The sequence below is a fragment of the Diabrotica virgifera genome, chromosome 4 (genome assembly GCF_917563875.1).
Source record: "Diabrotica virgifera virgifera chromosome 4, PGI_DIABVI_V3a".
Classification (NCBI taxonomy): Eukaryota; Metazoa; Arthropoda; class Insecta; order Coleoptera; family Chrysomelidae; genus Diabrotica; species Diabrotica virgifera.
Window position 1 is genome coordinate 79,970,060 of NC_065446.1, and position 13,532 is coordinate 79,983,591.

The following is a 13,532-nucleotide window of genomic DNA, read 5'->3' on the forward strand; positions in this document are numbered from 1 at the left end:
AGTCAGTTGAACTTTTTGCGGTTTTTGTTGAATTTTTGCGTTTTGAAGTTTCTTTATATTACACAAACAGTTGTTTTCACAACTAATTTTATATTGGGCTTTGAAATTTTAAGGTAAATAATTATATTTAGGCAATTAATATTTAAAACATACAAAGCTAACGTCATTCACACAGTAAAGAAATGACTGTGTTTAGATTTCCGTCAAAGTGAATAAAATAACAAAAATAAAATATGTTATTGGATTTTTTTATAAATTGTTTATTTATTTATTAATCAATAATAATAAAAGAATTTATTAAGCTACTTCAAATGTAGCTGTAATTCTGCGCAAAAATTTTGAAGCAAAACTTACATTTGACATTCTATATATTTGATAACGTCAAAATTTTATAATAAAACCCGTAATCGGAACAGTAGCCACTTTCTGTCAGTTGTTGTGGCGTGAAATAGATTTCCGACTTATTTCGTATGCTTTAAGTGATGACGCACGGGTAAAGACTCGCGGACTCAACTGTAATATACATAATAATATGATAAGATATAGAAAAAAATGATCGGCATTAAACCAATATTAATCAATCTCTGTATCTTCATAATTTACGGCACCGCACTTTACACAAGTATACAAGAATGCCCTGGACAAATTATTGGTTGATGACAAGAATTACAATTTTTGTTACTTTCCTATTTTTGCAGTGAGGGCAAAATGAACAAAACTGAATATCCGATGGTTCAGGTTGTGATGAGTTTGGTACCTAATTACCTAATGTTATTTTGGCAATTTTTGCATTAGAATTTCGAAGGCTTAAAGTTATATAGATAGATGATCATAATTTTGGCAGTCAGAGACTGATCATAATTTTTGGCGTCTTACAATTTATTTTTAGGCCATATTTGATGAATTACATTGGTAGTTTATTTTGTTTGTGTACTTTTAGATGAGAAAACATTTAAAAAATAAACGCTTGGAGTCTCTGATGCAACTGGGAACAGATAGGATTGTAGACTTGCAATTTGGAACTGGAGAAGCTGCCTACCACGTCATTTTGGAATTATACGATAGGGGTAATATTTTACTGACAGATTATGAACACACAATTTTGTATGTCCTTAGACCTCATGTTGAAGGGGATAAATTAAAATTTGCTGTAAAAGAAAAATATCCACAAGGCAGGGCTAGAGAAGGTGGCGTAATTTCTAAAGAGCAACTTTTAGAAGTTTTAACCAAGGCGAAAGCTGGAGACCAACTAAAGAAAGTTCTTGTTTCCAATTTGGGTAAGTTCTTCATGATAGATATCTACAAAATGAGGTATACGTAGGATAATACTATATTATATTTGGGTGACACTATGTATCACAATGTAATTTTTACATGAAATAATCATAAAATTAAGAAGTGATTGAAATTGCTTCAATCAAACTTCTTTTCTTAACACATTACCTGAAGGGCGAGGTCTATTTGGCCCCATCAAAGTTCTTCGTATAAGGCGGAATCAATTTTTATAGGACTTCAAATATGGCGGTCTATTTAATAGACCTCGTCAGAAACTTTCTCCTCTGGAGATTCGGAGCATATATGACCCTGAAGAGGATATAATGTATTTTTGAAAATTGTTTTGTTATAATAAATGAAAACTGAATATTTTTTATGGGAATTCAATGTAAAACTTTCCAACAATATTCCTTTTTCACAATTTCTAGATGGTAAATAGTTCATAATTAAGTTCCATGAAAATTTTATAGATTTTTATTTTATTATTGAAATAAAACTCAAAAATACAAATATTTGTAAAAAAATTCATGAATTATACATTCATTGTTCATTTTTTTTTCGTGTACATTAAACATATTAAGAAGTAGGCAGTATTCTGTTGACGTCACTATGATAGTGGCCGCTGTTGTAATACATATGTTTATAATGTGATTTTTATCAATTTTTTAGCTTTTGGCGAGATTTTTGTGAGATTTAAGTTGATTAGTAGGCTTTTTAGTGTGAAAGAATTTTTAATTATTAACCTCATAGGGCCGGTTGTTTGAATGCTAATCAAGAAGTTGATTATAATCAAGTCCCCTTAATATAAAATAACAAAATCTGTTGTTCGTACGCCAATCAGTTGGCCGTAATAAATTTTTTTGATGGGAATCAAATCGAGATATCAAATACATGTAAAACACTAATCATTCATTGTGATGCGTTTCATAAACGTCAATCAAATTGACGTTTATGCAACAAATAATCAATCAATAAGTAATATAATATAATCAAATAATAACTAATCAATTAGTGACATTTCAGCAACACAATCAAAGTTGATAAAGTCCTTTTCATGAGCATTTTTCAGTGCGTCACAAATGTAAGAAAAAAGGCAAGTCCGTGATAATACACATTTATAACATTTATTCTAACATGACATTTTAGTTAAATCTGACAGTTGTCACATTTTATTTGCAATTTGGCATAAAAACAAATCGATTGTGTTTATTGCAATTATAAAATGGTATTTTCTTTGATTTGTAATGTCTTATAAATTGTACAGATTATATTCGTAGATATATTATACAGGGTGTAACAAAAATACAGGTCATAAATTTAATCACATATTCTGGGACCAAAAATAGTTCGATTGAACTTAACTTACCATAGTACAAATGTGCACATAAAAAAAGTTACAGCCCTTTGAAGTTACAAAATAAAAATCGATTTTTTCCAATATATCGAAATCTCTTAGAGATATTTGATTGAAAATGGACATGTGGCATTCTTATGGCAGTAGTATCTGAAAAATCGAATTACAGTGAAATTTAGACACCCCATAAAAATTTTATGGGGGTTTTGTTCCTTTAAACCCCCCAAACTTTTGTTTACGTTTCAATTTAATTATTATTGTAGTGCCATTAGTTAAACACACTGTTTTAAAATCTTTTTTGCCTCTTAGTACTTTTTCGAAAAGTCGAATTTTATCAAGATATTTTGAATATTTGTCAAATCCACCACATATTTGTATATGGTTAAGTACGATTATGGAGACTTGGTAATAATATGAAAATTTATTTGTGATTTACATTTTTAGGTATATTTTGAACCATATTAAAAAAGAAGCCACATCTCGATAAAAGGTGTCTTATCAAAAAAATACAAAGAGACAAAAAAGTTTTTAAAACACTGTGTTTAACTAATGGTATCGCAGTAATAGTTTAATTGGAACGTACACAAATATTTGGGGGGTTTAAAGGAACAAAACCCCCATAAAATTTTTATGTAAACATATTAAAAAAGAAGCTGCAACTTGATAAAAACTGCAAAAAATACTAAGAGCCAAAAAGTTTTAAAAATATTGAAATTAACTAATGGTACCACAATAATAATTTAATTGGAACGTATACAAAAGTTTGGGGGGGTTTAAAGGAACAAAACCCCCATAAAATTTTTATGGGGTGAACAAATTTCACTATAATTTTTCTGTAAGATGCTCCTGCCATAAGAATGCCACATGTCCATTTTCAATAAAATATCTCTAACAGATTTCGATATATTGGAAAAAATCGATTTTTATTTTGTAACTTCAAAGGGCTGTAACTTTTTTTATGTGTACATTTGCACTAAGGTAAGTTAGGTTAAAACGAACTATTTTTGGTGCCACAATATGTGATTAAATTTATGACCTGTATTTTTGTTACACCCTGTATAATTCGTAAATAATTTTTTTTTCGAATATAGCGCCATCTATTGACAACTAGAATAAATGTTATAAATATCTCTAATCACAGATGTGCCTTTTTTTCTGTCACATACAATTTAATGCGTTAGAAAGAAATCGAAAAACTGTGACGCACTGAAAGATGCTCATGAGAAAAATAATAGTAATTAAACATTTGATAATGATCAGTTGATTCCATTTTTGATTAGAGTGCGAACAACCGGCCCTTAATGTTTTGACTCCAAAATTAGTTTATTTAAAAAACAACTGAAAGATATCTTAAAATAACTTTGTTATAGTTTATTATTCCGGGATATTTGATAGTTTAAACATTTATTGTTGCCAAGGTGTAGTTTTCTTAAAACATTTGTAAATAGATGCCGTTAAGACAATTAGATGGCGACGCCGTGAAAACATGAGGCTTATTTGACCTCATAGTTGTCAAATGGGTAAAAATCGTTCTTTATGGGAGTAAGAGGTCACATCAACCTCATACATGTTTTATTTCTTTACAATAATTCGACTAGAGCACTCTATAAGGATTGTAAACGGTACCAATAACACTAAAAATGGTTCAAAAATAAACAAGCCTCAGCAGGGGAAGTTTTAAAAAAATCTTATCTGCCAAATAAGAAGATTTATGAAAGGTCTTTAAGACCACGTTCTGTCAAATAGGAAGTAATTTTAAAACTGTTCCCGCAAGTAACGTGTTAAAAAAAACCCATTTATTTCTAAACCTATTTATTAGGTGTCTCCCTGCATGTTATAATCAAGTCTCACGGATGCCAGTCTGATAGGAAAAAAATACATCTTGGTATTTCTAATTCCTTTGGATAATTTTTTACATTTAACTATATCTACTGTGCATACTTTCGTTTTATGTTTAATGTTTTATTTAAATTTTTAGAATATGGTCCTGCTTTGTTGGAACATGTCCTAGTTCAGCACAATTTTCCAAATTCTACCAAAATTGGAAAGAATTTCGATCCTGTTGATAATCTTGATAAAGTTTTTCAAGCGATTTTAGACGCCGAAAATATTTTTCAAAATTCCAAAGCTGGTCAGACAAAGGTAAGGTATTTGTAATATTTTAACTGTATAAACTTAGAGATATGGTAGGGTCAATCATAAATTATATACCATATTCATGTATTCATGTTATACCATACAATCAATTAAAATTATCTTAGTTATATTGGTTCACGTTTGGGTATGATGATTAATAAAACATAATTCTTTTCATTCCAGCAATTTTCTTTTTAATTTTTCGGGACAATGTTTTTTATTTCCTATTACAAGCAAATTTTTGTGTTTCAAGTTAATTTTATCATTCAAAAATTTGTTATACTTTGGGAAGAGAAAACCACTATATGAAAAGAAAACAAAAAGAAAAAACAAAGTAAAGAATATACATAGAGGTGATGGATTTTGATAAGAGCTATGACCTTGTAAGTAACGCCTCATAGCTCTTTTCAAAATCCATTACTTCTAAAATATACCACCCATTTCTAAAATAGTAAAACTGGGTGGTGCATCCACTGCCGGATGTGTATTGTTGCCAGTTATCTTGTGTTGATGAGAATTTGATTGTGTTGTTTTCTGTTTCGATTAAATGTGTTCTGCTTTTAGATTAAATTCAATGTTCAAGCCAGCTCCCGCCAGCCATCTGCCTCTTGTAAGTTTGAACATTTAATTTAAGCGAAAATCAATGTTTATTTGTGATATAAACATTCTTGTCTAATTTCTGACAGCAGTAAAATGTATTTTGAATTAAATAAATTACATACATTCTTCTTTTTTTTTTTGAAGTTATACTTCTTTAGACGTGTTGGGAGTAAATTTATATGTGCGCGAAATCATCAATATCTTGGTACCCGGCGCAGCTTAAACGTTATACGTCCTCTGATTGGGTAATTACAATGACCTGTCAACACTTGTTCAATATGTCGGTTATTTTATTAATACGTCAATGGTTGCGGGTAAACAAATTGTATGTAGTATATTAGTTTTTATTGTTGTGAGGACAAACACAAAAAGCAAGTTTATAATTGTAGTGACTTTTTAAATAGTTTTTAAAAGCAACAGGTACGTAATTTTAAATGTTTCAGTATTGTAATAAAAGATTAGGACCTACATACCTATTTGTAAAATGTAGGTACCTAGCTAATTAGTAGGTAATGCTTTGATTTACATAATTTGATTACCAATACAATTTCTACCAATCTTCATATCTAATAAATTGCTTTTTTAGCCTATATTTTGTTGTATTTAAATATTTTAATTCCGCAAGAATCAAACTTATTTAATTAAACTATGAGAATAAGCAACTGTCAAAAAAGTTTAAAATCTTTAGTTGCTATATCTTCCCACATAATTCAAATGTCTCGCTAGCTAAGTCTGCGTGCGGTGAGTTCAAAATCTAACAACCTTTAGACGCAGGTTCAATTCTCAATGCAAATTTTTATTTTTTTAATTTTTTATACATTTTATGATTGTAAGTATATTTATTATATTTTTTTTTTCAGAAAATACGTATTTAGTTAAAATTTTTGTCAACAATTATTGTTCAGAAATAATTTCTTTGTTTAATTTTTCAATGTGTTTACATGTGTTTTATTCTTTTATTTTTTTAATTTTTGGTATTTTTTTAATAAAAATTTTTGGAAAGTAGTGAGTATTAAAATTAGTTTAATATTTAAATAAAATATAAATAAACTGTTTAAAGTATATTGATTTCGTTAAAATCATATAATAGAAGTATAACTTCTTACGTGCGTACAAAGTACACACACATTCTTTTTTTTGTCAAATAATTTAAATTAAAAAAAAAGTTTTTGGACACCTTGTATAAATAAGTATGTAAATATTTATATTACTGAATAGAGAATTAAATAAACTTTCAAATAGGCTAGCACACGACCCCTATTCTCATTAAAAAAATCATCAATTACCTCATCACGCCCAGATGGATGATGTCACTAGTATGACATATATGTTCTTTTTCTCATGATCATCTTTCAGTGCGTCACAGTTTTTCGATTTCTTTCTAACGCATTAAATTATATGTGACAGAAAAAAGGCACGTCCGTGATTACAGACATTTACAACATTTATTCTTGTTATTCTAGTTGTCGATAGATGGCGCCATAATAAAAAAAATAATTTTTTTTTAATTAGATAATATTACAAATATAATCTGTAAAATCAAGGAAAATACCATTTTATAAATGCAAAAAACACATTTGATTTGTTTTTATTCCAAATTGAAAATAAAATGTGACAACTGTCAGATTTAACTAAAATGTCATGTTAGAATAAATGTCATAAATGTGTTTATGTAACTATCATTTGTTACGCACTGAAAAATGCTCATGAAAAATACTTTACCAAAATATCGTAATTTTAAAAATAAAAATCGACCTATTTCAGGATTTTTCTTTAACGTCGCCGGTTTACGAAATAACGAATTTATTCCTTTCATTTGCATCATATTCTATGTCTGAATTGTCGATATGAATGAGTCAAATTAAATTAAATTATTAGAAGAATTTTTTTACTAAGCAAGAATATTTTTGTTCAATTTATTAATATTTGATATTTTGGCAACGACGTCCGAAGTCGAAGTCGAAACGTTAATAGAATAATTTTTTAAGTTAAATTGTGGTTTATTTCCCAATTAGAATAGTGATTTAAAATAAATGGTACTCCGTTAAAAGGTAAAACTTATTGGGGGTGTTGTCGGGCTGTTTTAGCCGGGGCTGTCTTGTGTGCGATCTATTTTGTCGGGGCTATTTTGTAACCAATCTTTTTAGACGGGGCTGTTTTGACCGGGCCATTTTGACGTGTCACGATATTTTTCCCTTTTTGTTGGAGTATGACATTTATTTGACTTCATTACTATAATTTTTAAATTTTGTTATATTGTAGGGTTATATTCTTCAGAAAAAAATTGAGCGAGCTAAATCAGACACAACTCCAAATGGCGAATTTTATGAAAACCAAGAATTTCATCCGATGCTCTTTGAACAGCACAAAGAAATGCCTTTTAAAGAATTCCCAACTTTTAACGAAGCGATAGATGAATTCTTCTCTTCGCTGGAAAGTCAAAAAATAGAGCTTAAAGCTGTTCAGCAGGAAAGGGAGGCAATGAAAAAATTGGAAAATGTAAGGAAAGATCACGATCAAAGGTTGGTGGCTTTGGAACAAACTCAAGCTGTCGATAAACAAAAAGCTGAATTGATTACGAGAAATCAAGAATTGGTAGATAAATCCATTGTAGCTATACAGACTCTCTTAGCAAATCAGGTATGTTTTATTTCATGTATTTTGTACCTTTTACTTCCAAATTTTTGTGTATCACATATTTATCAATCTTCTGTCCTGGTGCCATAACTATTCTTAATTTTGGTCATTATTTGTAATTAGTTATCATGGGAAGATATCACTGATATGGTAAAAGAAGCTGCATCCAAAGGAGATCCCGTAGCAAAGCACATCAAACAACTGAAACTTGAAATAAACCACATCACTTTACAATTGTGTGATCCTTATGCTGATCCATTCGATGACAATGATTCTGATGTTGAGAATGATGCCTTACCCACAATGGTTGTTGATGTGGATTTAGCATTGTCCGCGTTTGCTAATGCAAGAAAGTAAGTTGTCCTTTTTACTCTTATTCTTAAATATTAGAATCATACAAGGGTATTCACTTAAATTGTGCATTAGACTTATCATAGAAAATAGTCGGATTTTCCAAATATTATATTGCTTATGAAATATATATGTTACTGTTAACGTCCGAAATCAGGTTAATGTTAATCTCAATATTACCCAGTTAATATCGAGATTCACCAGTCTAGTTGGTTAATGTCCGATGATAAACGATCTTCAGCCTTCAATCGGACATTAACCGGCTAATCTCGACATTAACACATGTGTCTTGTTAATGTTGCGTAATCAAGTGGCATTCGTGCAAAAGTATAGTTATTTCAAAGTGAAAATGTAAGTATTCAATATGTCCAATGAATTTAAAGACCGGTTTTACGAGAATCTTGATAAAATTATTTCCCCAAAAAGGGATGACAACAGTGCTTATTTATCTCGTGAAAAATATTATTTAATTTGTAATCAAGTGAAAGAAGCAAAACGACAAGCTAAGAAAACAGTGTTGTCATATCGACGTTTGGCCAAATACGATGTAGTGAATGTGGGAAATGATTTCAAACTTATTGTTTCTTTGCAAGAAGGTAAGGAGACATTTTTATATTACGTATTATATTATCAATTATTTGATATTCTTTATGAAGCACATTTAAGTATTGGCCATGGAGGAAGAACAAGAATGATAAATTTTTTAAATGATAAATACAAAAATATAACACAAGAAGTAGTAACACTTTTTTTTAAATTTTGCATACCCTGTCAGCAAAAACTCAGTTCAAAAAGAAAAGGCCTTGTTGTAAAACCTATGATATTTTCTGAAATGAATAGTCGGTGAAATGAAAAGTTGATTTGATCGACATGCAATCCGAAGCTGATGGACCATTTCGTTTCATCTTTGTATATCAGGACCACCTTATAAAATTCGTGCAATTAAGATCTTTAACTTCAAAGAAGGCAGATGAAGTAGCTACACATTTGGTAGAAATTTTTTGCATTTTTGGAGCACCTTCAATACTCCAATCTGATAATGGCCGTGAGTTCGTTAACACAATAATAAATGAACTGAAAAATATGTGGCCTGATTTAAAAATTGTTCATGGAAAGCCCCGGCATGGTCAGTCTCAAGGGCGTCGAAAGGGCTAATCGTGACATTCAGGATATTATTTTTCTCATGATCATCTTTCAGTGCGTCACAGTTTTTCGATTTCTTTCTAACGCATTAAATTGTATGTGACAGAAAAAAGGCACGTCCGTGATTACAGACATTTACAACATTTATTCTAGTTATTCTAGTTGTCGATAGATGGCGCCATAATAAAAAAAATAATTTTTTTTAATTAGATAATATTACAAATATAATCTGTATAATTTATAAGACTATACAAATCAAAGAAAATACCATTTTATAAATGCAAGAAACACATTTGATTTGTTTTTATTCCAAATTAAAAATAAAATGTGACAACTGTCAGATTTAACTAAAATGTCATGTTAGAATAAATGTCATAAATGTGTATTATCACGGACTTACCCTTTTTCCTATCATTTGTTACGCACTGAAAAATGCTCATGAAAAGGACAATATATGCTAATAACGTGGATGCAAACAAATAATACATCTAAATGGTCTGAAGGCCTTAAATTTATTTAATTAATGAAAAACAGGGCCTTTTATGCAGGAATAAAACAGTCTCCCTACGAAGCAATGTTTGGGTCGAAAATAAAAGTTGGTCTATCGGATTTTATCTTTCCAAAGGACTATATTAATGAAATAGATACAGAAGAAGATCTTCAACATTTATTAGATGAAGTAAATAGTGCAGAAGGTGGCAATAATATTAGCAGCGTTGCTGGAACAAATTCATCGGACTCTCATAACAATGATATGAGAACTACCACAGGTAAATTGTAAAGCTATGGGTAGTAAATAATTATTGTTATTAATTATTCGTTTCTTTATTACTTACAGGTACAACTTTTATAACCAGTTCAAACAAACCAAATGAAAATGACAAATTTAGCTCTTCTGTAAACATTATTCCTCCAGTTATCACAAAAGTCGCTGACAAATATGAAGTAACAAACGAAACTAACTATTCCAAGACATCTGTAAATATTATTCCCCCAGTTACGACAGAAATCGATGAAACAAACGAAGTACAAAGCAATTGCTGGTCTTCTGTAAATCTTCTTACTCCAGTTAACCCAGAAGTCGGAGGAACTTTTGAAGATTCAAATGAATTTAACGAAACGTTAAATGAGAATCTTATACCAAATAAGCGTCTAATTTGTTGTGGTGTTTGTGAGTTTGAATGTTCGAACGGTTGGGTCAGTATCTCATGCAATATGTTTGTTCATACAAACTGTTGTGCTGAAATTAACGAAAATAATAAAAATGATTTAAGGTGCCTAATATGTTGCCGAAAGAAATCTATTATCGAAAATAGATTTCAAGCAAAAGATGGTTTGCTTCAACAAGCAAAAAAAAATGAAACTAAATTCTAATAAAATCCATAAGAAAAAATTTCCTGTTGGCTTTTACCTTTCTCTTTGTGAAGACGGAGAAATCAACTCAACCACCCACATACACGTGGTATAGTCATATGATGCTTTGAGGTATATCTTGTTTAAATTTCACCCATCGCCAGGGTATAATATATAACACGCCAATGTAAGACTTTTGGTCGGCGTTTTAAGGGTTTTAACCCATGTATTTTTGGTGGCTTAGCATGTAGAGCTTGCTTAGAACACTGATGATGCTCTCTTTAGAGCGAAAACGTTCTGTCTTTTAATGTAGCCCTTTATTGGGGTTTTAAATAAATATACCTTTTACACAGAAGATTTTCTTCAATTTTTGTAAATTCCAATAAGTTATTACCGGCTGTAAAGTTGGTGATACTATTAGATTACCTGTCCCCGATGTTGATAGAGGACGAGCTGATGCAAGGAATATATTAGGCATTGTTACGACAGTTGAAGATAACATGTAGTACAAAATCGGGACAGAAAAGGACACATTACCACAGTTATTTACAAGAAATCAGTTCAGTGTATGTCCGGCTCCCCTTATTGCTACCGAAAAAGTTTCAGTTGTTGAAAAATCTCTTCGTGATATTGCAGCTACTTCATCTCTATGTGGTGGTCAATGATACAAAAGATGCTCGTGCAAAACCAAATGTGGTTAAAAAAAGTGCTACTGTAAGGCAGCTAATATTTTATGCAACGTGTCACGGAAGTTTGTCATGTTTGAATAAGTATCAAGTATTTTTTTATACAATTGGCAACGTTGTATTATTTTCTAACACATTATTCAACATTAACCAAGGAGAATAGTTAAACTCAAAATTAACCTGTTAATGTCAATAAATCTGAATTTCGTACGGCATTAACATTACATTTCGGTTAAGTCAAGATGAACCGGTTTATGTTGAGGTTAACCATTTTCGAAGTTTAACCGTAACATATCCACAAGCAAATAATCAGATATCATCTAAATATAGTAGATCCCTTAATTCCCCTTTTACTACCCACAAGCTAATATCTGCCTTAGCTAATACCAGAAATACTGCAGCTGGGCCTGATGATATGACATAAATTTCCATCACAATGGAACAAGTCTATTGTTATTCCAATACTTAGCCCAAATCAGCCAACTATTTTACCAAAGTCTTACAGGTTTATCTCCATCACATGCACTATGTGTGTTACTTGTATATGCTCTTCATTATACTATTATGTATTGTTAATTTTAGGTATTATGATCAGAAACGTTCAGCGGCAAAGAAACAACAGAAGACGATAGAGTCACAAAGCAAAGCTTTAAAATCTGCCGAAAAGAAAACAAAACAAACTCTGAAAGAAGTTCAAACAATAATCAACATTAATAAGGCTCGAAAGACTTACTGGTTTGAAAAATTCTTCTGGTTCATCAGTTCTGAAAATTACCTCGTTATCGGTGGAAGGGATCAACAACAAAATGAACTTATAGTAAAAAGGTGAGTATTCGTAGTATTTTTCACGTATGAGAAACATTAGTAAAAAAGGTTCTCTATGTCACTGAGAAAGAGTGCAATGTGCTAGGAGAAATCTGACAACACTGCCTTACACATTAACTCTCCCTGTCTCTTACCCCACCACTTTCGATTCGCTGCATTGCTCAATGTCAGCCTAGTAGCCTGCGAAGGTGGAGGTTACGGTTTTTGTTACCGCTAATGTGAAATTCATGCTGTGATACGATTTTTAAATGCAAAATGGATTTCACCTATTGACATGATTTCATTGTTAGTTAATCGAAGTTTATGTAGAGTATGCGTAGAGAAGGAGGCCTTTCTCTCCGATCTTCATCGTGAATTTCCGTTCGGTCTTCACACCATTTACGAACATGTTGAACAGATGTGAACTGACGATGAATGTCAATAGGTAAAATCCATTTTGCCTTCACAGCATGAATTTCACATTGGCGGTAACAGCGACCGGGACCTAGAGATGTTGAAAAAGTATCTACCTATTCGTTACAAAGTACTCGTTACTTACGAATTGATTACTTTGATTACCCTGATTACTTCGTACCAATCGTATCATAGCGAGTAACGACTATTGTATCTACTTTGATTACTCTGATTACTACGTTACTTCCTACCAATCGTATCAGAGCGAGTAACGACTATTGTATCTACACTGACCGGCACAAAAAACGGCCACCCCACAAAATGGGTAATTTTTGATGTATTGAATCTTCTAAAGCTGTTGTCCGATTTAAGTGATTTTTTAAATATTTTATAGCCTTATCTTTTAACAATATTGCTGTAATAAAATTGTTGCTAGACAGGTAAATTATCATTGTATACCGGGCGTACCAATCAAACTGTGTTTTATTCTCAAAGTTCACCACACCCTGGGGAATATTCTAGCATTTATAAAATATTGAAATTAAAACCCAACTATAGCCTCAGGTTTTCTTAACATTTTGTTTTTTGATTCATTCGCTTATGTTGTATAATAAAAAAGTTAGGTACTTTAACCACTAGCCATTTTCTTCATCACATCAACATCACAAATAAAAACTGGAAACAGATTATCGCAAAGCTTCCTGGTTAATAAAGGTCTACGTCAGGGGTGCTGTGTATCACCGACCTTATTTAAAATATATGTTGCAAAAGCATTGAAA

The 13,532-nt window shown here is 30.9% G+C and overlaps 1 protein-coding gene across 1 annotated transcript in view; it reads left to right on the top strand.

Annotated features, from left to right (window-relative positions):
- LOC114325785 (ribosome quality control complex subunit NEMF homolog) overlaps window positions 1-13,532 on the top strand; it is a 55,617-nt gene that overhangs the window by 1,988 nt on the left and 40,097 nt on the right. The window contains exons 3-7 of the mRNA XM_028273913.2: window positions 941-1,277; window positions 4,608-4,771; window positions 7,628-8,005; window positions 8,126-8,355; window positions 12,118-12,360. Coding sequence (XP_028129714.1) covers window positions 941-1,277; window positions 4,608-4,771; window positions 7,628-8,005; window positions 8,126-8,355; window positions 12,118-12,360 — 1,352 coding nt within the window. The remainder of the gene's footprint in view (window positions 1-940; window positions 1,278-4,607; window positions 4,772-7,627; window positions 8,006-8,125; window positions 8,356-12,117; window positions 12,361-13,532) is intronic.